Source organism: Lemur catta, chromosome 12 (assembly GCF_020740605.2).
Source record: "Lemur catta isolate mLemCat1 chromosome 12, mLemCat1.pri, whole genome shotgun sequence".
Lineage (NCBI taxonomy): Eukaryota > Metazoa > Chordata > Mammalia > Primates > Lemuridae > Lemur > Lemur catta.
The window spans coordinates 34,024,023-34,050,680 of record NC_059139.1 but is presented as its reverse complement, the minus strand read 5'-3'; the positions used below and the strand labels follow the sequence as shown (position 1 = coordinate 34,050,680).

Sequence of the window (26,658 nt, the reverse complement as noted above, 5' to 3'; positions counted from 1 at the left end):
TCATTTGGGTGGTGCTGGCCAGTGGGGCCAGCAGGCCATGGGTGCTGGCAGCCATGTTTCGACATGCAAGAAAAGAAAGCAGGTGAAGAGGAGAGTTAAGGGAAGCAAAGAGAGAAGCAGCAGTGGGAGTCCACGTGATGACAGACAGTTCAATACCTGACTTCCCAGTTGATCACGTGGACCATGTGAGACCCTGCTGTATTTGTTCCCTGCCTGTGGATATCCATGACATTGCCTATTCTGTCACTGCAATAAACTGCTGCATACTAAGGTTAGACTGAAAAAGATTTTGACCCTTACAACCAAAGGCTCCCTGGTTTAACAACAATGCTTAGGAGTAACTTGGTTTTAAGAAACATGAAGAGATGGAAACAAAATGAAAATTACTAAACATATGAATAAAATCAAAGTGTAAATTGATCTGGAAAGAACACATAACAAGTGGGAAATTTTAGCAATAAAAGGGCTCTCTGAATAGAAGGCAAGCAGGTTTTCTTTTATAATACAACTTGCTGATTGTTTCAGGCCCCAGATTACATATTCCAATCAGGGGAAAGGATGACAAAAGGAGAGAGTATTAAATGGTCCAGAGACTAAAACAAGCATAGCTCTAATGACAAGCATGTACTCCCTCCATGGAATAGGTCTTGTGGTCTCTCTGCCTTGAATCAGGTTTCAGCATCTTTTTTTTTTTTTTTTTTTGAGACAGAGTCTTGCTCTGTTGCCCCAGCTAGAGTGCAGTGGTGTCATCATAGCTCACAGCAACCTCAAACTCCTGGGCTCAAGTAATCCTCCTGCCTCAGCCTCCTGAGTAGCTCGGACTACAGATGTACCCCATCACATCCAGCTAATATTTTCTATTTTTAGTAGAGATGGGGTCTCACTCTTGCTCAGGCTGGTCTAGAGCTCCTGACCTCAAGCAATCCTCCTGCCTCGGCCTCCCAGAGTGTTAGGATTACAAGTGTGAGCCACCATGCCTGGACTAACCACTGCTTCTGACACTGACTTGCCCCAAAGGTGGGACAAGTGATAGATCACATAGTGGTAACAACAATCTTCTCCAGGTCATTTTCTGGAAATCTGCAGGATATGTGAGGGGCAAAAGAAGTAAGAATTTATGTGTTACAAAGTAAACCCTGTCATAAAGTGGAACATAAGAGCTGATTTAAATACACACACTCTGTATTTATCTTAAGGGTCCAAGGAGCAGATAAAAATAAATAAAGGTCTAGGTCTAAATAGTATGGAAGTATAGAATCCAAACATAGCTTTTATTATTATTGGTGTGCTTAACCAATTTCTTGTTCAAATTCATATATTTACCTGTCTTGCAATAAAATATGCTTTGTAACCCTCATCCAATAAAATTTGGATTTCTAATAAAAAAAAAAGTCACAGATTGGGGGGAAGGTGAGCTGAAAGGAGGATGGGTAGTTCTCGAGGAAGATGAGAAATCTTTCCGCTTTATTAAAAAAGTCTGTCAGTAACTGGCAATTAAAAGTAAGACTAAGGATTCCAAACTCTGTAGGTCCAGTGGTCTTCTGCTTGAAGAAACTAAGGGTATTATCTCAGTTACATGGAGCAACATGAGAGCAACATAAGCCAAGAGTAAGTAGAATAGGAGTGTTTGCAAAAACAATTAGCACTTTCACTGACAAGTTGGGCAGAAAATGGGAGGGTGTGAGTATAAATCAATCCTTCAGGACATCTTATAATCAAGGAAAGCAAAAATTTCAAGAAAGAGCTTGTTAACATGTTAGGGCAATAACAATAATTAAATGGTATCTAAGAGGTTTTCCTCTCTAAACCTTGTCCAACAGGATAATTCTGAGATGTTAATTAACCTTCCACTGTCTTAGTTTTCCAATCTTCTCCATTATAAACAAGAAGTCAGGATCTTTGTTATTCAACTCAGGAATAACAGACTGGAAATGTCTATTTGAAGTCAATGATTCAACAGTGAGACCCTGTTCTGGTCTTTGGGCACAGCCCAGATTAATGAAAGAGGTACCTCAGGAAATGGAAAGGAGGGCGGCAGAGAGTAAGAATTAAAAAAAAAACCCACCTAACCCCAGACTGGGTATAGGTCAGGGATTTGTAGGTTCCAATAATCCAGTGGCCTATGGCCCTCTCAGCGTCCTGCTCCAAAGAGGATGACTTACAGGGTACACCTAGGGTGGCCAGGCCTTGGGAGCAAGAGCTCTTGGCCTTGGCAAAGACTTCCTGCCCCAGTATGACACAGTAGCAGGGCTAGTGGCCCGGACGGCACTGACCATGGAGGCTGAAGCACCCCATCTATCTCAGCACTGAGCAATGCGGACAGGCGATCGATAACTGAAGGGCTTCCCAGGGCTTTTGCGGTGGTGCTTGTGATCCTGGAACCTCAGCACAGCCATGAGTGTATGTGTCAGGGTGAGGGTGATCCCCAGTAATGACTGAGATCAAACTTCCAGCTATTCCAATAGGATGTGGATTGTCAGATTCAAGCTGAATTTTTAAAGGTACGATATTACATTCAAGAGATGTGGAATAGGGCTGGTCATGGTAGTTCTTGCCTATAATCCCAGCACTTTGGGTGGACGAGGCAGAAGGACCACTTGAGGCCAGAAGTTCAAGACTAGCCTGGGCAACATAGCAATTTAAAATATATATATATATTTTTTTTTTCTTAAATTAGTTGTGCATGGTGGCATGTACATATAGTGCCAGCTACTTAAGAGGCTGAGGTGGGAGGATCAGTTGAGGTCAGGAATTCAAGGTTGCAGTGAGCTATGATTGTGCCACTGTACTCCAGCCTAGGCAACAAGGTGAGATCCTGTTTCTAAAAAAAAAAAAAAAAAAAAACAAGAGAGAGAGTGATGTGGAATAGGATTCACACCCATACTTTTTCTAAATTATATATCATTCATGTATGAATAATAATTTACATTCTGTAGTAGACAGCTTCTAAAATGTCTCCCATTTCACACTTTTGTGTAACGCTCTCTCTTGAGCGTGGTTTTGAACTAGTGACTCATTTCTAACAAATATTATAGAATACAGCAAAAGTGAGGGGCATGTCACTTCTGAGATCAGGTTATGAGACCATAACTTGTCGTTCTCACACTCTCTCTAGCCCTCTTGCTTGTCCACTCTGATGAGGCAGCTGCCACGTTGTAAACTGCACTGTGGAGAAGCACATATGGCAAGGAACTCAGGACAGCCTTTGGTCATGAGAAACTGAGACCCTTAGTCCAACAACCCACAAGGAACCGAATCTTGCCAACAACCACTTGCGTGAGCTTGGAAGCAGATCCCTTCCCAGTCAAGCCCATCAATGACTGCATTCTAGCCAACACTTCGATTGCAGACTTGTGAGAGATCCAGAACCAGAGGACCAGCTAAGCCTTGCCCAGATTCCTAACTCACAGAAAAGGTGAGATAATGTTTTCTGCCACTTGGCTTTGGGGTAATTTATTATGCAATTGGTAACTAAAACAGATTTCAAGAAAATAGAAAACAAAGAGGTGGTAACATACACCTATCTATACATGCTATCTGTATCTAAAGTCTAGCCAGTGGTTCTTGAGCTGGGATGCACATCAGAATAACCCAAGGCTAAGGGGAGTGTTAGAAGGGAGAAATACATGAAAGAGGTAAAGAGGGGTAATAAAAAGGGAAGACAGAGTCCGTTTCAGGAAGTTCCATGCCTGAGCCTCTGGTTCAGCCCTTGGCAGATGGGGCTGTCAGGGCCACTGTCCCAGGATTTGGTCTACAAATCTTTTTGCTATAAAAATGCTCTGGGGCTTGCCAAATTTCCTATGTGGTCCCTTAGGATCCTTAGGTTTCCTGCCCCTGTCTACCATTTGAATTTGGCTTCCAAATTACATTCAAGACAAACAGTGCAGAGGAATACCATTGTGATATCATCAGAATCTTACCCCCATCCTTGTTCCTGGGCAGGTTTAACAGTTGGATTTTGGGGAAATGGCTCCAGGTAGATCCTGCCAAAGCACACAGAACATTCCATGGTTTAATGTATTTGTTCTTCCCTGGAAGAGCTTATGAAACAGCTGACAGCAGTCCTGACACAGTCCAGTAAAATGACCCATTTCACATATGAAGTCTCTTCACAATTCCTTCCACTTAGACCTATCAGCTGGCCAAATGAGTAAAGTTTCATTTTCAGTCATGTCACTCATTTCCCAAAACTCCTGAGCAAGACTTCAAGCCATTCCCAGAAAGGCTTGTCATGATTAGAGGGTTCTAACAATCCCTGGAAAAGGTAAACACCAGGGGGGGAGGAGGGAGAAGGACATAAGACCTGATAGGTTTTTTTTAGACTATGTTGACCTTTACAGAATAAGGGCCTTTCGTCAAGAAAATAAAAAAGAAACAAACTATATCCTCCTCAGGTGGCTGAGAAAGCACTGACTTGGTCCTGGGAAGCTCACCAGAACGTGTTAAGAAGACAAAAAATGGAGATGCCAAAGACATAAACTGCCAAACTCTAGATCTGATGTAGACACTGTTTATGAAGATAAGAGGATATAAAAGGATACTGTATCTCATCAAACCTAAGGCTTTTTGGTGGTGGTACTTTCTTGATTTTACCCAAAAGTGTTAAGGGAAGCTTTTCACTCAGCTGGATCACAACTGTTAATTGGCTGACAGCAATTATAGGACATCAATTGCAAAATGCATCCTGCTTTCAGATAAATTAAAATGTGGGAAAATGCTCATCTGAGAAGAGATGAGAGTAATTTTGGGCCATGACAATAGAAGTGATTTCTGCTTTAGGAGTTTGGTTCCTGGCCAAAAAACCTGTGTGATTTTTCAGGCCTGATCATAGATTACAAACGCTTTACTTGGCAGGCCTCACGGGGGAAAGCTGCTCTCCCCACATCAGATTTAATGCACTCCCAGGGCACTGCAGTTTCTGGAAGTCATTGCCGGCCATGCTCAGTGGCCTCCATTATGGAGGGTTCCTTATCAAGAACACTTGAAGGCAGTTTTCTCCACTCTGACTCAGTACTTAGTACACTCCTAGCCCTTGTCTCTACTTCACCTAAGCCCTGGGTCCATAAAACTGCTCAAGCCTTTTTGGGGGGGCTCTCTTGATAGTGAGATAACCCCTAACATCTGTGCTGGTCCATCTGATCTTTGGCGACTGGACCATCCTATAGGGGAAATGGAACAGGGGAGCAGGTGCTTTCTCCGGTTTAGACTCTTGTTTGTATTACTACTACTGCAGTAACTGATGAAAGACTTCAGTATCACTTTCATTTTGACTTGCCCTTTAATCCAGCACTTTAACAATACTTGGAAGTTCAGGGCTCTCCAGCTTAGCTGAAGAGAGCTGACATTACTCAAGTTAAGCAGAATGCAGTAAACAATTTGAGCACAGAGCATGCGAACAGTCAGAGGTTCTTATCTATTAGCCAGGATTTCCATATTGTTCTTGTTTTCTGTGTACTCGGGCAAATGTTAAGCAACTGCCACTTATAAAACACTGAGTTGGATGTGCTAAACATGATGAAATACATTAATCAAATGGGAAACAATTCACAACACTGTAGACATATACCATTGGGATGATAAAATATTTGGTTCTTATGAGTGAGAAAGGAATTCAGGGAAAGGAGGGAGCAATGTGAACTACAGTAATCAAGAAAGGCTTTATGAAAGAAGGTCAACTTGAGTAGAGCACTGAACTAGCAAAATTTGGGTAATTAATGGAAAAAACATGGGCATTAGGGTATAAGATGCACATTCTCAAAGAATATAGAGTCCTTCTTTCACAGTGAGGAACACTTTGAAGGTTAGATATTAATTAGATGTGTATGCCCTTATAACAATAAAAGTTTCCTCTGTAGAGTGGCACGGAATACCAAAAGGACATATAATTTCAACATTGTTTTGACTACATTCATTTTCCTGTCATCTGTATTCCCCAAATCCAAACCAGTGGATTACAGAAAGGACAGCTTAAAGTTTTGCCCCAAAATTGTTTAGTTAATCCATTACATGGCTATTAATATGCAATTTGACCAGAATTGCCAGGCACTCAGCTAGAAAGAGGCATTCCCAAAAGGTAGAGCCATTCTGTTCTAAATAGCCACACTCTGAATGCTTATTAGGAACAATTAAGTTATGGAAATAAAGATTTAGCTTAGAAAACCTGGATTCCCTCTAGCTGTTCAATTAAATTAGCTTATTTAAGTCCCACTTTCAACTCTGCCTATTATAGACATTTTTAAACCAGGCTTGATAATATTTTCAACCCACAAATATTTTTGGAGACTTTCTGAATGCCAGGCAGAAGTCCCTGTCTTCCTAGAACTCACAGTGTAAACTTAATCTAGACTCCAGAATTGTACTGTTGATATGATAGCCACGAGCCATATGTGGCTATTGAGCACTTAAAATGTGGCTAGTGCAATTGAGAAACTGAATTTTATTTAAGTAAATTTTATTTACTTAATCTAAATTTAAATTTAAAAAGACTCGATTCAGCTATTGAAAAACCTTTCAACTATGTTTGGAACAACTTGGGTATGTGATTCTACTTTATAACTACCCATTTTATAAGATTTAAATACAGATCAAGTATTTTCAATAACAGCACCCACATTGAGATGTAAGCATAAAATGTGCACTGGATTTCAAAGACTTTACACAAAAATGTAAAATACCTCAATAATGTATTGACTACATGTTGAAATTACAATATTTGGGGATATACTGATTACACATGTGGCTCACATTACATTATATTTTTACTGGACTGCTCTAGAGCAATGATTTACACAAGAAAAGCTTAGACAACATAGGGCCACTTAATTATAAGATGTCAAAATTGGGGAAGCTCTACTGCACCTCAACTCATGATCATTTTTTTCCTGTTCTTTTTGTCTTCTTCCTTTCCTCCCTCTAACAATGATGCACACAGAACTTTTAAGAGCTAGAAAGACTGATGACTCAGGGTTTAAATGATTTAAGGCAGTCTCTCTCTTATTGATAGAGATTTTAATTACAAAAAAACAGTATTATGACTTGGCAACCCCAGTATATTAGGAGTATCTTAGTAGCTCTAAGGGAAAGATGTCAAACAGCTTTGCATTTCCCCATGGAAAGTTTTTTGTAGAAGTTTTCTAAATAAGTCACTAAAACTACTTAAATATTTTTTAAAAGTTGTTAAAATCCTTAGTCCCAAAATATGAATGAAAGACAAAGTAATTTTACTATTTTATTCTAAATTGCATTTATTTAAGAAAAATCAGATACTAGATTTTAAAATCATAATGAATGGAGAAGCACTTTCACCCGAGGATTTTAAGCCATCACAGAATGGATTTATTACCTTAATGACTGCTATGGTCATTCTCCAATTCCTACAGCATGTTCATGCAGCAGAAAACAGAGAATGAGAAGATATCTTATTTAGGAACTCTTAGCAGTTTACATAGATTCCTTGCTATTTGAAGCAGATCAAGAGGTCTTTGTCCTGACTCAATTTAGTACAGAAATCCATTGACCATTCTAGAGAACATCTCCTTTCATCAGTATTGTCAGAGACTGCTAGCCAATTCCCAGCTTTAGAAGCACACAGATAAGGCTACATCTCCCAGTTCTCCTTATAGTTAGATGTGACCAAGTTCTCAACAGAGGAATGTGAGAAGGCTATTTCCTTGCCTGACCCATAAAAATCTTCCACAAGTCCACTTCCCCTCTCCACCACTCGTTTCCCTTTCTCTGGTTTGACGAAGAGAAGCATAAAGACCTTAGAAACCATACACCAAAGACTGCAGAGCCACAGGGTGGGAAGGAGCCTGGATTCTTACATAACTGCTAGAGAGGCCATCTACCTACCAAGAACACCCCCACAGGTCAGGTGAGCAAAAAACATACCTTTAGTGTGTTAAGCCACTGAAGTTCTGGGGTTTGTAAGAGCAGCAAGTGTCACCCTAAAGATACAATCAGTGACCCAAAGGACTGTGACTTAGCCTAAGGATACACTATTTTCACAATTCTTGGGATCACCACTGAGCAGCAAGACAGCACCCCATCCTGTGAGTTCGTCTCCCCCTCCCCGCCCTTTTTACTACTGGAAGCTATAGTGTTTGCAAGACTGTGACTGGATGGACATGTAAACAGGTGAAGACAGAAATGGCCAATAAGCATATGAAAAGGTGTCCAACATCACTAATCATCAGGGAAATATAGAACGACAGTAAATGGCTAGAATTAAATCCACCAGCAATACCAAGTAATGGTGAGAATATGGAATGAATGGAACACTCTTATAATGCTGGTGGCTATATTAAATGGTGCAAGCATTCTGGAAAATTCTTTAGCTGTTTCTAGTGAAGTTAAACCCCATTATCAAGCAATTCCACTCCTAGGTAAATGTACAAAAAAACTGAGTGCTTATGTTGCAAAAAAGAGTTGTAGAAGAATATTCACAGAAGCTTTATTCATAATAGTCAAAAACAATCCAAATACCCATCAACAGAAGACTGCAAGACAATTTGTAGTATATTCAAATGACAGAATACCACACAAGAATAAAAAGGAATTACTGATACACAAAATACGGATGAATCTCACAGATATTATGTTGAATAAAAGCAGCCAGACACTAAAAAGGGCATACTCCATGATTCCATTTATATGAAGTACAAGAACAGGCAAATCTAATTTATGGTGACGAAAACCAGAATACTGGTTACCTACAGGCAAGGGAGTAGACTGGAAAATGGCACGAGGGAACTGTCTAGGGTGATAAAAATGTTCCATTATCTTGATTTGGGTGATGGTTATAAGGAATACATGTCGGTAAAAACTTAAACTGTATATTTAAAGATTTTTGCATTATATTATATGTAAACTTTATTTCAAATTTAAAACACTAACCTGCCCAAGATCACAAAATTGGATTAAAACTTTGGTCAATTTGAGTCATTTCAGTACATTAGGGTTCATTTTCCTACTGAACTATGTACACAGATGAGAAAACTACAAGTCTGTTACTACTTAAATAAGTGATTAGCATCACTCTGCACATATTTTATTCATATTAATAGTATCCACACTATGATAAATTATACTTATTTGGGCACTGATCTATTCTAAATTCTACTCCAAATGATAGTATTTTCTTTGTGGCACCCTAGCAACAGCAATTCTGTTTATAGAATTTAAATAAATTATTGTAACCAAACTTACCACCTTCTCAGATGACTGCTAACCCAGTAAAATACCTCAGCTGAAGAACACATTAAGATAAAATTGCCAGATCTTCATTGCAACATTTAACTGGAAAGAACATGCCAGGGATTTATCCTTACCTCATTAGCATTCATGGATTATCATGAATAAATCTCCAGTGGTGGAACACTCTAAGACTAAGGAAACAACTGATTGATGAGGTATATAAGATGATGCCAAAATGGTCAGTTAGCAAGCATTACGCATGCCGTGTGATATCCCAAGGGCAAACTGTATTTATAATAGAGATTCAACCACCACAGTTGGAAATGTGGTCACTGACTTTTCAAGAATCAACTCTCTATTTAACATTGATAAAGCAGCTAATGCAATACCAGAATAAGACCTGAGCATTAAAATATAAGTGCACCAACATTCAGCTACGATACCTGCATTCTTACACAGGATTGCCTCTTAAAAATATTTTACGTAACTGCATGGACTGTGTGACTTCATCAGATAGAGATGTACCGCCCCCCCTCGGCAAAAGAAAACAACCTAGTTATTGTCTGCCTTTTCATACAAGCAAACCAAGGCCTGAAGCAGATCCTTGCAATGCTAGGCACCACACAAGTTGACGAATAAAGCCAATGTTAAGGCTACTCTAACTAGTATTAGCAAGCATCACGCTCACTTTGTTATACATGAGCTCCTCCTGCTATAATATAAATTTTTAAATTATTTCAAAGCGTTTTAATTTCTGTTGAGAATTTTTAAATATCCCACACAGTAAACTGCCATCCTCAAACTAAAACGAAAATCAAGTTATAATAGATATATCCAAGGGAAGCAAATGTTTGTTTGCGAATGGTGAAGAAGAACCCCACAGAAGTACAGGACTCCAAATCCAGAAAACACTGATGGAGACAAAAAATTCTTTCAAGGAATTCCCCCATAGAAAAGTAAATTCCAGATGCCCTACTTTGATGATTTAATAATCACCCCCTAAATTATAGCAAACCAATAGAATTACTTAGATAAAGATCTAAGGAATTTACCTGAATCATGAGCCCCCAAACTCGGGGACAAATCTCATTTGTTCACTTCAATTTCCAGTGTCCAGCATTAGTGTCCCTACACACTAACTCTGTTGTCCCCCATCCTCTCTTGACATGGGATTCCTGAAGGCATCATCTGTCCCTAGAGCAGGGTGCTTTTGTTTTTGAGACAGGGTCTCGTCTAGCTTTGTCATCTGGACTAGAGTGCCCTGCCGTCAGCCTAGCTCACAGCAACCTCAAATTCCTGGGCTCAAGCCACCCTCCTGCCTCAGGATCTCGGCCTCCCGGAGTGCCAGGATTACAGGTGCAAGCCACCATGCCCGGCCGAGCAGGGGTCTTAATTAGTGGTTCCTAGACCCTTTGGGTAGGTCTGTTAATAGATTTCAGAAAGGTTAATAAAGCCCCTGAAATGTTATAGTAAAACTTGAATCTACAACTTATGCGATCCAAAAACATAAGGAACTGCAATTCTAAAGTGAGAGCCCGAGGAAAACCCAGCCGCCCCCTCCTCCCCCAGCGCCACTCACCTGAGCGCAGCCAGCGTCCCCGGGGCAGGAAAACCTTGGCGGCTGCTCAGCCCAGTCCTCGCCCCACCCGTCCCACCTCCTGCGCCGCCCGGGGAAGGCTCCCGCCGCTAGGTGGAGAGAGCGGAAGGACCACCAGTCAGGGCTGCCTCCGGGAACCGCCTCCGTGAGCTCTGGACGTGGGCGGAAGCAGCTTCCCGGGACCGGCAGCTCCACTGCGGCTCCCGCTGCACACAAGCCCCAGGTGCCCAGGCTCAGGTTTTCTTCTGGAGGGATCCTCAAAGCCAGGGCCTCGAGATGTACTCGAGTCCATCCTGGACTAATTATTAGAAGGTATTAGGTTCGCGTTCATAGGGCGCGGGAATCTAAGTCCCACAGTGAGCATAAGCAGATCCTGGAAAGTCACTGGTTTTAATAGGGCCTTCGGAAGATGCTTTAGAAGACTAAATACGTATCCCATTTTCAAAATATTTAAAATTCTATGAAGGCCACACCAAACAAAATGAAAAACTGCCTTCTCCCAAATTAGGGTACCAACAGAGAGAGAAGTACGCAAACAGCCAAGTGCGGGAAACTATGGGAAAGGGAGGAGGAGTAAACAACTAACCAATGCTGATGCCCTATATAGAAATGTAATTAATGCTGAACAATGAAATCAGAACACATTTCTACCCCACCCCAAGACTCCAGAGACAGGTGGAGTAGGAATAGATTATCTGCCCTGTGTGAAATAGGGTACACCCCTCACCTTCCTTCCCAACTGCATAACCATTACTCCCAAACCCTCACACATATACCTGATGATTACTATTCCACACTTGGAGCTTTCTACTGTAGCTTAAGGCCACAATCTTTCACTCCTACTAAAATGGAAAGGATTCAAGGAAGAAAAGTAAAGCCTTATCCGTCACATCTCAACCTATGCCTTGAGAGCAGACCTTGAACAGAATTAGAGAGGAAAGGGCACTAGACTCTAAGGACTGAAGGGAAAAGTACAAAAATGATATTTTCAATTACAATGGGTTTATTGGGATGTAACCCCACTATAAGTCAAGGAGCATCTGTACATACAACTTACAAAATGATAAAGGCTTAAGATTTCAATACAGATGTCTAAACTTAGTGAGTCAAAAATATAGATTGAACACCCCTAATCCAAAAATCTGAAATCCTAAATGCTCCAAAAACCAAAACTTTTTGAACACCAACATGATATCACATATTGTCCACATGGGTGGCTGAGATAGTGACATCTTTGCTCTCTGACAATGTACACAAACTGTTTCATGCACAAAATTACTATATAAAATTACCTTTAGGCTATGAGGTGTATATGAAGCATAAATGAATTTTGTTTTTAGAGTTGGGTCCATACCCAAGATAACTCATTAAATATTATATAAATGTTCTAAAATTCGAAAAAAATCCAACATCTGAAACACTTCAGGTCCTGGGAATTTTGGATAAGGGATATTCAAACTGTATAGGATGGCAACAAGAAGAAATGGTTCAAGGTATTAATAGCTGATTGTTGGATGTGGGATGGCAATTTGGAAAGAGGGGCAGAATAATATTGCTTCCTATTATAAATGCTTCTATAGCATTTTATTTTCTAATCATAAGTATACTGTTACTTTGATAATTTTAAAGAAATTATTCAAACCTATACCTAGAGATAAATAATTGAACATATGGACATTTACACTTGGTCTGTAATGGTGGCATGATTTTGTGTGATTTCCTTTCCTTTTTTATATTTGATTCTCTAATGCTATTATGGTAATTTGATAAGGCAAGCAAAATCAAAAACTTTTAATGAGTAATCAGGGGCCAGGAGTGGTGGCTCACACCTGTAATCCCAACACTTGGGGAGGTGGGACGATCACGTGAGCTCAGGAGTTGGAGGTTGCAGTGAGCTACGATGATGCCACTGCACTCTATCTAGTCCCAGTGACAGAGCAAGATGGTCCCAAAAAAAAAAAAAAAAAAGGCAATCAGGACAGCTATGACCAAGCAGCTCTTTGAGGAAATGAAAAACAGGAGACAAAAATGGCCTATAAATGTTCTTTGTAAACAAACTAGAAGACACACAAATATTACAAATAACAATGCAAACACCTTCATTCATTCAGCCTTTCCCAGAAGTGAGATTACAGAGTAAAGGTGAAATATTTCCCATATTTTTATTAGTTGAACTTCCCTTTTTGAGTTGTTTGTGTATTTTTTTATTATTCTATTGGTATTCCTACATATCCACATATAATGAACTACATATTGATAATCCACTGTAGTCACAGTAATATTTTTCCTTGTCTACTTTTCACTCTTTTTATATAGGCAACTAATCCTACAGTGATCAAATCTGTTGTTTCCCTCTTTGTGGTTTCTGTTCTTAGAGCTTAAAGTCAACCTTTATCCCCAATTCATAGGTTTAATATTTATAGTTTTAATTTTTTATTATTCACATAGAATTAATTTTGAATATGGCACGAGGTAGGCATCTAACCAGTTATCCTCACACTATCAAATATGCCTTCCATTTTCTTATGTGATGCCTCATTTATTAGATTCCTGTAACAAGATATACACTGGGGACATGTCACTTTGGATTGTTTAGGTGAATAACACTCAAAATTGATCATTTTTGGCCAGGTGTGGTGGCTCATGCCTGTAATCCTAGCACTCTGGGTGGCCAAGGTGGGAGGATCACTTGAGGTCAGGAGTTTGAGACCAGCCTGAGGAAGAGCAAGACCCTCGTCTCTACAAAAACCAGAAAAAATTAGCCAGACATGGTTGTGTGTGCCTGTAGTCCGGCTACTTGAGAGGCTGAGGCAGGAGGATTGCTCAAGCCCAGGAGTTGGAGGTTGCAGTGAGCTATGATGACACACCACTGCACTCTAGCCCAGGTGACAGAGGGAGACTCTTTAAAAAAAAAAAAAAAAAAAAAAAAAAAACCTGATCATTTGTCTCAATTTTTACACCTTACTTGTGTCTTTATGTTGGGGTTCATTCATTTAATGATTTATTAAGAACTTCTTAAATTCTAAGCATAGTAAGTTCAAGATACATAATGGTGAATAAAGAAAGACAGGGTTCTTTTCCTTATTCTTAAAATATGAATCAAAAAGTTATGTTGAGTGAACAGCATTTTTTGTTGATAAAATGAATTTGAGTTCTAAGGTTTTCATTACTTTGTGTATTACTGAATATTATATATTAATATTTAATTTATGGAAGACTTTGTTCACTGCATTGGTTTCACAAGACACAACAAAAGTTTCAAAATATAAGAGTTGAGAACTATGATATGCAACAAAGAAAAATTAAAAGTACTGTTGGAAAACTTAGGGGAAAATATGTTTTAGCCTTTATTTTCAAGGAAAGTCTGTATATTATAAAAACAGACATTTGTTATGCCATTGAGTACAGAGCTCACGTTGCAAACATTTAGCCATTTTCATCACATATCTGATGATCTAAAACAAAAATCACTTTTAAAGGCTTAAGTCTTTCACTGTTTCATGAAAATCATGTTATCACATTATAGTGACATACTACAGTACTATTTTAAAGGCTCAAGTAAAAATGAGACACAATTTTTAACCAAAAGTGTATCGTATCTTATAGCTTGTTTTAAGCACTATACTAAGTCTTAGAATTTAGACATAAAACATGTCTAAATCCCCTGAAGAATACACTAGAAATAAGACATTTAGAATGGTTTAATATTTCCAGTTAACACTATTTGTATCAGTAACTGCAACGTTGTAACTTTTAGCATCTCACATAACTAGTCAGTAAGAATTTTTTTAAGGGTGGGAGTGAGAACAGAAGGACATCCAGAGATATGAGAATGTCAGGTTTCATGCTTCTGTTAAAAAATCAAAAATCAAAACTATTTTCTTCTCTGCATCAAAACTGTACCACAGACTTGAAGGATGCTCTAGCTTTAATCCCATGACTCATCATCTACTGGATTGGAAGCTTGTGAAGAAGAAAACCCTGTTGTGTTCAAAGTGCTCTTGCCCTGGTAATTCTTTAAAAAAAAGAAAAAAGAAAGAAATATTTAATTTTATTATAGCTTTAAAGTTATATTGCCCAGACTGATAGCAGAGACTCAAGTTTTCTACCCTGTCTTCCCCAAATACATAAAGAACTTCATTCTCACTAAATCTGATTCATTTGAAAAAAGGCCCGTATCAAACCAGAAGTCTAAATTGTGCAAAATATTTCCAGAAAAAGATTTAAGCCATTAATTTTGGCAAGTGGGAAAAAACATCCTACACTTCAACGAAGAAAGTATTTAACTAGTATGCTCATTGTTTCTGTATAAAGGTGCTGTTGCCTATAAAAACTGACATATCAGAAAAGACTTGCAGCCCCACAGCTCCTGTATTTTATTTTAATATGGTCAGATTTTAAAAATTAAAGAATTCTATTGGAAGTTTAAAAGACCCCAAATTAAAATTTATAATTTGAGAGAGGAGGATGTTTGGGAATAAATCTCAAAGTTAATTCCTCACCTTTAAAACCAAAAATAGGCTGGTCACTGTGGCTCACCCCTGTAATCCTAGCACTCTGTGAAGCGGAAGCAGAAGTGCTTGAGCTCAGGAGTTCAAGACCAGCCTACTCAAGAGCAAGACCCCCGTCTCTACTAAAAGTAGAAAAGTTAGTCAGGTGTCATGGCATACACCTGTAGTCCCAAGCTACTAGGGAGGCTAGACAGAGCCCAGGAGTTTAAGGCTGCAGTGAGCTATGATGACGCCACTGTACTCTACCAGGGGCAACAGAGCAAGACTCTGTGTTTCAAAAAAAAGTACCTAAAATTTTAAAGAAATAATGAAGTAGCTACCTTCTAAGCATGAAAACAATGATTAAAATTATTAAATATTATAGTTACTTCACAACATTTACAAAGAGTAATTGGAAGCCAAGTTCTGAATTTTTCCCTTCAACTAACCTTCCTAGTGTCAACTGATGCAAACACATTTCCTCTTGTACTACCACCGAAGCCAGGAACATAGGTACTAAAGGCAATTTCTTCCAACCACCCAGGAACGTCCTGTTGAGCCTTTGAAAAAAAAAAAAAAAGTAACTTCATATGCAACATAAAGTCTCAAAAACTGGAAACTACTCTTTATATACATATGTATAAAATGTGTACTTTCAATGATGAAGTAACAACACTATCCATTCAGTTTTAAAATTTCAAAACTTACATCTGACAGTATTTTCACTAGAGGCTGTGCTAAATGGTTATCTGAGTCAGGATCAAAAAAGGAAATAGCTCTGCCAGTATTCCCACAACGACCAGTACGCCCAATTCGATGAACATATTCATCAATGGTAGAAGGAAGATCAAAATTGATAACATGTTGAACATTTTCAATATCCAGCCCTCTGGCAGCTACTGAAGTAGCAACAAGAACTGGGCACTTTCCACAGCGAAAATCTCCAAGAGCTTGCTCTCTCTCTCTCTGCTCCCGATCACTTGAAAGAAAAGAAAGCGTATATTAGGAGCACTCTTAAGAAAATCTTTAACACATTGACTGCCACACTAGAAAAAAATTTTTTTCCTCGGGGCCACAATGTTTTATTATGAAAATAGAATAAAAACTTCAAAAACAAAACAATCCTTTTTAATTTAATGAAAAGTTTGTTATTTTTTATTGTTTTCTGTGTGTGAGTTATATGCAACTGGAAAAACAGTTCATGAGGATTGCAAGGTAAAGAGATGTGTGAGTTACATATGCTTCACGAGGCCCCATGCTCAAAACTAGCGTGAGTTAAATACAACTCACATGGCAGTTAATATGTTAAAGAGAGTCACTGAAGTTCAACATGCAAACTTCCTTTTAATAGTAAAAATAGCATTTAATATTAATGTCCACTTCTTACATAACAGGTACTATAATAATTCCTTCCAAGCTGCCATTTTACTTAATCCTCACAGTAACACTTTGAGTTGTAACAATTATCCCTATTTGTAGATAAGGTAACAGCTAATACATAGAACCAGAATACAAACTCAAGGATGATAAATGTCAAATCTTACCTACAAATAATCACTATGCTTTCTAGTCTTGACAAAAAATATACAACTACATGATTAGAATGCTTGCTCAAAAAAGAGTTTTAAAAGTATAATTTCAGAACTCTATATACTCAGTGATTAGTATTTTAGATTCACTAATGTGCCAATAAAGTTAATATGACATTTTTAAGCACTCCAATAAAAAAAAAGTCAGGCATCAGAAAGATTAGGTTCCGCAAAGAAAAAACTTAAGATACAAGGACCAGAGATCCTTTGAGATCTCTTGAGAAGTTCCCATTCATGAGGAGGGACCTAAGGCAGACTCGCTCACCACTACAACTTTATTCTTCTAAAAACTAAGAATGAAGATGATGAACATAGTTTGGTCCTCCTGGGTGCTGTCCCTTTCCTGGGGGAGGGAGGGAAGTAATAGTTTAGATGTTGAGAGAATTCTGAATCCTAATCCTAGGATTGTATCATATTAGTTATATAAACTGATGTTTCTTAAAATGCCAAATAGAAGTCATTCCCCTACTAGGAAATCATATTAATCTACTCACCCATGAATACTTGTAGTTGATATTTTTTCCTGACAAAGAAAAGTTGCAATGAAGTCTGCTTTTTTCTTAGTTTCAACAAAGACCATAGTTCTTTCATCACCTACAAAACAATGAAATTATTAACATTCAAACTACAAAATTAGGAGAAGGAAAATAAAGGGAGGCAGAATTTGAATAGGAAACTTTGTCTCATCCACCACTCTGTTACCAGCACCCAGAGCCAGGCCTAAGGCCTGGTGCATAAGGGGAATCCAAAGGTTTCCTGAATGGATGTCAAAGATAAAGAAACGAAGACTGTTTTCCCAATTTAGGGATTTAAGAAAATTAGGTTGTCCTTTCTCCTCCCAGGCCAACACCAGGAAGTAGAGACTTAGGGAAAGGTAAATGACATCCACCCACCAATTATTAGTAGTTTCAAATTTATCTCAGTCCCTTCCTCCTCTCCATTCTCCTTCTCTATGAATGTCTTTACTCTCTACCTCCCAAGATAATCCAGTCTTTCATTCTGCCTCAATTGCCTGAGATGTTCATAATAATGGCATCTGAGGCGGGGGCTGCTGAACTCTATAATCCATAATCCATGTTCCAAACATTACCTCTTAATTCAAATCTCTTCATTCCATATATATATATGCATATATATATATTATAATATATATTAAAAGAATTAAATGATAACCTTATCCCAGACTCCTAACTCATTAAGGAATATTCACTTCTTAGCTTAAAGTATTTAAGTATTAGTAGAAATTCAAGCATGGGCCAAAGATTTTTCTATACAGAGAATTTCCCTATAAAATGTTAGAGAAGATAATTTATAGCCTTCATGAAAATAAAAATGTATTACTGTTCATAACCCCCCACCTATCTCCTCATCAGCTTACTTGATTCATTTATGGAACAAATACTTAATGCTTACTATATACACTGTTCTAGGTGTTGGAAATATAGAAATAAAGCCCCTGCTCTCATTGTGAGGAGGCAAATAATAAATATTATGCATTAAGACCTAAAAAGCAAAAAGTCAGAAGGATAAAGGGTCCAGAGAAGGTTACTTTAGATAGGATAATCAGATGGTGGGGTAGCTGAGTAGAAATATAAATAGCGAACTGTCAAGTTATCTGGGGAGAAGGCATTACAAGGCTAAGGGAAGAATAAGTGTAAGACTGAGACATGGTGTCCTTATGCTCATAAAAAACAGAAAAGAGGCCCTCATGTGGCTTTTACATTCTGGGCAGAGGGAACAGGAAGTACAAAGGCCATGAGGCAGAAGTATGAGTGGTATATTTAAGGAACAGACGTGAATAAAGTGTGGCTGGAGTAGGGAGAGCAGTAGGAGATGAAGTCAGAAGCCTTGAAAGCCATTAAAATAACTTTTTTACTCTGAGAAGGGAAGCTATTGGATTTTGAGAAATGACACGATCTTTGTTTTAACTGAGCAGTTAAGACATTCTAGATATCCTTTGATGGCAGAACCAAGAGGATTTTGCCAACAGATCAGATGTGCAGTTAACGAAAAAAATCAAGGGTGACTAAGATTTTGTCCCTAGGCAACTGGAAGAATGGAATTGACATTAACTGATATGGGAGGACCACGAGAAAAAAATGGTTTAGAGGTGATATTTAAGTCTCAGATAGCTATTAGACCAGCGGTCCCCAACCTTTTTGGCACCAAGGACTGTTTTTCATGGAAGACAATTTTTTCCACAGACTGGGGGGAGTGCAGGGGGAATGGCTTCAGGATGATCCAAGCACATTACATTTATTGTGCACTTTATTTCTATTATTATCATACTGTAATATATAATAAAATAATTATACAACTCACCATAGGATGGGGACTGCTGTTTAGACAACCAAATAGTAAAATCAAAAAGGCAACTGGTTCCCACAGTAATAAATGAGTTAAATCTTTGAGTCATGGTCATTTTATACTTATTTAAAAGTAATGATTTTATGTTTTATTAAAAATTATCTTTCAACAGTTTGAGGTCATCCAACAAGATGCCCAATGCCAAAATTGATTCATCTGATAGAATCAGGTACAATGAAAACACTGCTGAGCAGCTTGAGCCCTGGTCTCATCTTTTCTTGGTTCCCAGCGTGAATCCCAAGTGGCAATAAAAATTTAACTCTGCTGACTCTGTTTCTCTAGTTTCTTTCTTCTTTAGTTAAGACAATATGCTATTTCCCTTTGGTGGCAGCAATGATTATAAATTTAGTTTTATGATCAGACTATTTGGTGGTCTCTGTAAATGGATTAATTATAGTTATTTATTCTGTTAGGTAAGAAATGACAGAAAATCCATTTGGTTAGTCTATTTCTTTGTCTATTTTTCCATTGTGAGCTAAACTCAAGAATCTAAAAAGAAGTCTGGCTTTGATAACTTGATTATAATTTCTTCTGTTTGTGTTTACTCTTGACTTGTGACTAAAGTGGTAGAACTGAAGCTATAAATTCTCTGTGTCTAATTCAAAAAGGGCTTTACCATTATGTGATATCAGTATGTTAATACCCTATGGAAGTATTAAAACATTAAATTATAAAGTCTCTTAAATTAAAGGAGCTCTATTCAGATTGGTTTATAGAGATGAATAGAGAAATGTTACAGAGAAAATATTCCTAAAATCCCAGAAGATAAAGAAATTGAACTTCTAAGACTAACTGTATTAAAAGTTTTTCCAAAACTTATTACAGGAACTAAATCAGAAACATTTTTAAGAGTGCAAGTTCACCTAGTTAAGTGAAGTCTCTGGCAAATGAAACTAATTTAATAACTGGTTTAAAAAAACACTATGTCTTTTTTCCTATTTATCAGTGTTAAGTATAATGCAAACATTTATCTTATTCTACTTGGGTTTGTTTTTCCTAATATATGAAGGTTTTACCAGTCAAATAAGCTAATATTATTTCTCCATAATATGAAAATCGAAATCTCTGTTCAACTAAATGGAGTTATTCAACAGTATTTATGTTTGAAAAATGTCATCTTGGAAGATAATTTCCAAAAGCTTCAGGTAAAAAACAGTAGACAATGGGGAAGTAAAACTCAATGGAAATCTAGCAGCAGGGAGGGGAACAGAGGGGATGGGCAAAAACCCATCTAACAGGTACAACGAACACTATCTGGGGTGACAGGCACACTTATAACCCTGACTCAAGCATTATAAAAGTGATCTGTGTAACCAAAAATATTTGTACCCTGTAATACTTGGAAATAAAAACAAACAAAAAAACAGTAGACAATGCTTATGTATGACATATCTCAACAGTCCACCCCTGCTCCCAGTTTCCTCTCTGAAGAAGTTACTATGGTTAAAAGTTATTATTATTAAAGTAAGTGGTTGTTTATTGCAAAATCAAATGGCAAGGAAAAAAACTGTAAAAATAAAATAATAAAGTAAGTGGTTGCAACTATACTAGGAGTAATAGTGACAAAAATACAAACGGTATGTGCTTGTTTTTCAAAGGGAGAAAAAAAAAGCAGTTTTTTCCTAAAGTGGTGGCTCTCAAATATTTTGTCCTAAAGTTCATTTCAGAATATTGAAAAAGCAAATGAAAGACAAAATTTGGAAACAATTTAATTTCCTTCGATTTATAACACTTGAATCTGGAAAAAAAGGTATGAAATGTGTTAATATTTCAGCAACCCAACTGGATGGAATTATTCCCTTGACTTACTGTTTAATGTCTTCACTTACAACATGAAAGGTTATTCTTTACCTTTCTTCTAATCAGCCTTGTGATTTTGTTGACTTTATTATATTTTTGATTATTTAAAGAAAAAAAAAGACTAAGGAGCAAAGGTCCTCTACTTATAAAAGGATTATGGTTCTTTATTAACCACGTTAACTTCTATGTTTATTTCTAAATGTTTTATTGTCACTTCAATTAAATTGGTAACCAAATATTGTTTCTCAGACACCCATGAATCCTACAATAACCAAATGTTCAACTCTCCTCTGACAACTCTTTTTGGTTTGTCTTTTTTTTTTTTTTTTTGAGACAGAGTGTCACTTTGTTGCCCGGGCTAGAGTGAGTGCCGTGGCATCAGCCTAGCTCACAGCAACCTCAGACTCCTGGGCTTAAGCGATCCTACTGCCTCAGCCTCCCTAGTAGCTGGGACTACAGGCATGAGCCACCCTGCCCGGCTAATTATTTTATATATATATATTTTTAGTTGTCCAGATAATTTCTTTCTATTTTTAGTAGAGACGGGGTCTCACTCTTGCTCAGGCTGGTCTCGAACTCCTGACCTCGAGCGATCCACCCGCCTCGGCCTCCCAGAGCTAGGATTACAGGCGTGACCCACCGCGCCCGGCCTTGGTTTGTCTTTTTAAGATCAAACTATAGGCCGGGTGTGGTGGCTCACGCCTGTAATCCCAGCACTCTGGGAGGCTGAGGTCGGCGGATTGTTTGAGCTCAGGAGTTTGAGACCAGCCTGAGCAAGAGGGAGACCCCATCTCTACTAAAAATAGAACAAAATTATATGGACAGCTAAAAATATATATAGAAAAAATTAGCCAGGCATGGTGGCTCATGCCTGTAGTGCCAGCTACTCAGGAGGCTGAGGCAGAAGGATTGTTTGAGTCCAGAACGATTGTTGAGGATTGTTGAGGTTGCTATGAGCTAGGCTGATGCGCCACAGCACTCACTCTAGCCGGGGCAACAGAGTGAGACTCTGTCTGGAAAAAAAAAAAAAAAAAAGATCAAACCATAAATTCAGAAAAAGAAATCTACCTAAAAAACTAATGAGATTTCTCAGAACCCCAGGAAAAGTACAAAGATTTCAACTTATAAAAAAAAAATGGATGTTAAAAATAATTATGCTTGTTCGATGTATTACTATTTAAGAGTTGTGCGATAAGAGTTGTCAAATCAGAAAGACATTAAGCTTTCAAGATTAAAGGGCATAAGTAAAATGTCAATACAGGTTGAGCATTCCTAATTCAAAAATCCAAAATCCAAAATGCTCCAAAATCTGGAAAGTTTTCAAGCATTGACATGATGCTCAAAGGAAATGCTCATTGGAGCATTTTAGATTTTCAGAATAGGGATGCTTAACCACTAAACATAGTGCAAATACTCCAAAATCTGAAAAAACCCAAAATCTGAAACACTTCTGACCCCAAGCATTTCGGATAAAAGATCCTCAAACTGTATATTTCAAAAATGTCTCTTTATGTGAGTCCCTGATGATCTATAAATCTCTCACTGGCTTTAGTATGTTTTTATCCTCAAGAGAAACACTGATCAAAACTCTCATGAAATAATTCTAGAGTTTTCCTATAAAGAGTCCTGAAAGTATGTTGACTGATACAACATTATAGTGTTGCCAATCATAATTTCACTTATTTAAAATGTGTATACGTCTACAGCCTTATTTCTCTCCTTATTTGAATCTAGCATCTCCTCCAGTGGTTCTCAACATGTATGTCAGACTTACACATGGCATTTCGTAAAAATAAAGCTCTCTGGACCCTATTCTACACTTATCAGCTCTATTTACCTAATATTCTTGGTATGAAAAATTGTGTTTACCCATTTTCATAAATCAGATTACTTCTTTGAAAATAGGCTTAATCATCTGAGATATTTGGTCTAAAAATTTTTTTGGAATGGGCCAGGCGTGGTGGCTCACACCTGTAATCCCAGAAACTCAAGAGGCTGAGGCAGAAGGACCGCTTGAGACCAGGATTTCAAGACCAGCCTGAGTAACATAGCAAGACCCCATCTCTAAAAAAATTTTTTTAAATTAGCCAGGTATAGTGGCATGCGCCTGTAGTCCCAGCTACTCAGGAGGCTGAGGCAATAGGATCACTTGAGCCCAGGAGTTCAAGGTTACAGTGAGCTATGGTGGTGCCACTTCACTCCAGCCTGGGCAACACAGTGAGACTGCCTCTTGGGTGGGGGAGGGATGAATGGCTTTATTATCTTTGTTTTGCATGTCATAGAAAAAAATTTATTTATCTGTAGCATTATTATTATGAACCCTCCTTCAGACCTTCCATATTTAACAATTAGCAATAATAAATTAACCACAGCCATGAAGTCTGTCATCTACAGCTTTTGTATTCTTTTGATGCTTGCCCAAAGGCTCTGCTGTAACTTACAGATCAGAAACTGTATCTTAAAGGACAGACTATGAGCCTTGTGAAAAAGGACTGTCCCAGGCACTTGAAACTACTGATAATTCAAAGAATAGAGTCTTGGGTAGAAAGTTCTAAGTTAACATTGCTTTCACAATTTTCAGACCGTATCACTGGACTGAGCAAGATTTCTAGAACTAGTCCTCATAGATGCAGACAGAATCATGAAAGTAGATTCCTAACAGATTTAATGAAACAAGAATTATATATGTACTCAATGAGCTAATGGAGGAAATCTTATTGTGGTCATTTGTTTGAAATACTGTTAATATTATTTTAATGTTCTATTTTCTGGATATATCAGGAAGCTCCTTTCTTAAGCTAGCTATAACCCAGCAATTTAGTAGACTGTTTTTATAAACTACAATGAAACATTTTAAAATAGTATCTGATATCACTTCCTGCTGACACTCCACTCAACCCAAATTCAGAAACTCTCTACAGAAGAGAGTCTCCTTACTTTCATGGAGTATCAGCATCAGTTCAGTAAGAATCTGTCCTCCCTCTTTTATGAGGGTATAATTGGACAAGTTGATCATGCAACTAAGGTCTTACCTGGGCTTCATATTTGAGAATGGCATGGTAGATGGGACCGATAGTTTTAATGAACAAAAGTTGGTTTTCCTCATGGAACCAATGCCTACAAAGTCCTCCCAGATAAGCTGGCCCAGCCAGGAGCCACAGGAAATTTGGGGCACTTCTGAGTAAAATTCACTTAAATTTCTAGTACTTCAGGTGAAATCTAAGAGAGTTTCTGAGACTTAGTTTCCTATCCTTCAGGTATCAAGTGATAGAGGCTTTTAAAAGTTCAATCTGAGATTCCTTGTGAACACTTCCAGACAAAAGTTAATTTTGTGACTTCAGTAACTTTCAATACTGTATGGCTCTAGATTTGCAGAATAAACTGAAGGAGGCCTATACTGTTAATGAACAGTCTTGCTGCACAAATGCAAATAAGCAAGCCAAACATAAGACCAACCACAACCATGAGGTGGACATAGGTTGTCAAGAAAAATTGTGAAGACACTGAAATGAGCAAAAAAGATCACTGTCTGGCATACCCTTTGGGTTATTTGTGCCTTCCATAGTCTTTTAATTTTGTAACTCTATTGCAATTGATAGTAATGCAAATTATTCTCAGTGAAAATGCAAATGAAGTTTTCCCCTCAAATGTGATTATTGCCTTATGGATATTGACCAGTCTTACATCTATTTGTAAATTAATTTTAGCATTCCTAATAACCTACACTACACATACATGTGTTCTTTTAATTCTCCTTTGAACTAGCTGTAACATCTTACTGGTTCCTTTGGTAATTAAAGACCTCAATAAAATTTTTCATCTCTGTTACTTAAAATTATGAAAATGGCAGTTGGTTATACTACTCTGAAATAAAGAAACTTACGCATTTAAAGGCAAAAGGGAAAAACAGAATAATTAAAGAGTAGGAAAGGAGATAAATTATATAAGCAAAAAAAAAGTAAAATTTGACGATATTCTGCATGAACATTCCATGCAAAATTAAAAACACATAAGGCCAGGTGCAGTGGCTCATGCCTGTAATCCTAGCTCTCTAGGAGGCTGAGGTGGAAAGGTTTACTCGAGCTCAGGAGTTTGAGGCCAGCCTGAGCAAGAGTGAGAAGACATCATCTCTACTAAAAATAGAAAAATCAGCTGGGGGGGGGGGGCATGACATGGGCCTGTAGTCCCAGTTACTCAGGAGACCTGAGGCAAGAAGATCCCTTGAGCCCAGGAGTTTGAGGTTGCAGTGAGCTACGATGACACCACTGCACTCTACCCAGGGTGACAGAATAAGACTCTGTCTCAAAAAAAAAAAGAAAAGAAAACACACACACACACACACACACACACACACACAAGAATGAACTTTAAACTACAAAAAATTAAACTGTTTAAATAATACAGAAGTATATTAATTGTACTCATACATGTTGACCTTTTCTCAAGGGCAAACCAGCACTTCTGAAAAACATTCTCCTTTTGGCTTATTCTCCAAATAAACTTTATTCTACAGGTTCATATATAAAAAGATCTTAAGCTGACTATACTAGAAATACATTCTAACTTCAGCAAAACCATATAGTGTTCATCTCTTCTGCATGTGGAGCTTCAATTTATACTGGGCAAGTTACTTGACCTGTGTTTCAGTTTTCTAATCTGTAAAATGGAGATAACAACAAAACCTACCTCATAAGGTTGTTTTGAGAATTAAATGAGTTAACATATGTAAAACAACTAGAACAGTATGTGGCCCACAGGTATTACTTTTATTTTTATATGTTAAAGTATAATGAAACATTTGATGAAGCCAACCAATAAAATTTCTTAAACTCAAGATGAGTACTTGATTTTTAAAAAGTTTTTTTAAGTAAGTCTAAGTGCTTTCTAAATCACCTTTCTTTCAATTTTCTCTTTTTGCTCATTATTGGAAATTAGCTGATTTGCTGCTTTCTCGTTCCTCCATCTCAATAGTGACATTCAGCTGAAACAGAATTACTGAAATGGGGAGTGGGCAGGGATGGGAGAAAGTACAGCACTGTAAACAGACCTGGCCTGTGAGGTAACAAGAGGGTGTTAAAATGACTATATTCAACAATTTTACTAATAGTCTCAAAATAAGGCTATCTCAAACAAAAAATATGACTTTAAAAATGAAAAGTGGTTTTTTGCAGGGTGAGGGAGAGGAAAAGATTTCTCATAGGTATTACAGAAGAACAGAACTAGACCTTAAGTCCCTTCCAGCTCTAAAATTCTTTGAATCTATGAATGGGGGAAGCTTTAGGAAGCAAGACTTAGGAACCAGAAACACAAAAACAAGAATTTGCTTTTGATGAAGCAATAAGCCTGATACAAAGATGTGTCATTACCTTTCCAGTTTTCTAAAACAAAAAAATATATATACTTCTGCTGGAACAGTTAAACTATGCCTAAAATCTATCTTATTTTCAACCTTTATGGAGGAGAAAGGACTATATTTCCATATAATTTTCACATAAAATTGAACCAGGAAATCTTTTATAAAAGAGATTTAGAGGAAGAGGAAACAATTAAAACAAACCTATTAGAAGTCATGCCAAACAACTTTAGTAATTTTTTAAAATTAGTCATTTAAAAAAACATC

At 37.7% G+C, this 26,658-nt stretch overlaps 2 protein-coding genes across 4 annotated transcripts in view; both read right to left on the bottom strand.

The window, feature by feature from the left end:
- Positions 1–10,865, bottom strand: part of IL31RA (interleukin 31 receptor A) — a 75,508-nt gene extending 64,643 nt beyond the window's left edge. The window contains exons 1-2 of one of the 3 annotated variants that reach the window (XM_045565664.1): positions 10,775–10,847; positions 3,921–3,983 (exon numbers count right to left, since the gene is read on the bottom strand). In XM_045565664.1, coding sequence (XP_045421620.1) covers positions 3,921–3,926 — 6 coding nt within the window. In that variant the 5' untranslated portion in view covers positions 3,927–3,983; positions 10,775–10,847. Of the gene's footprint in view, positions 1–3,920; positions 3,984–10,774 lie in introns of all 3 variants that reach the window. The other 2 variants (XM_045565666.1, XM_045565665.1) reach the window with 2 other exon arrangements.
- Positions 10,866–14,478: 3,613 nt separating this feature from the next.
- DDX4 (DEAD-box helicase 4) overlaps positions 14,479–26,658 on the bottom strand; it is a 60,363-nt gene continuing 48,183 nt past the window's right edge. The window contains exons 18-21 of the mRNA XM_045565663.1: positions 17,366–17,465; positions 15,991–16,261; positions 15,732–15,842; positions 14,479–14,807 (exon numbers count right to left, since the gene is read on the bottom strand). Coding sequence (XP_045421619.1) covers positions 14,721–14,807; positions 15,732–15,842; positions 15,991–16,261; positions 17,366–17,465 — 569 coding nt within the window. The 3' untranslated portion in view covers positions 14,479–14,720. The remainder of the gene's footprint in view (positions 14,808–15,731; positions 15,843–15,990; positions 16,262–17,365; positions 17,466–26,658) is intronic.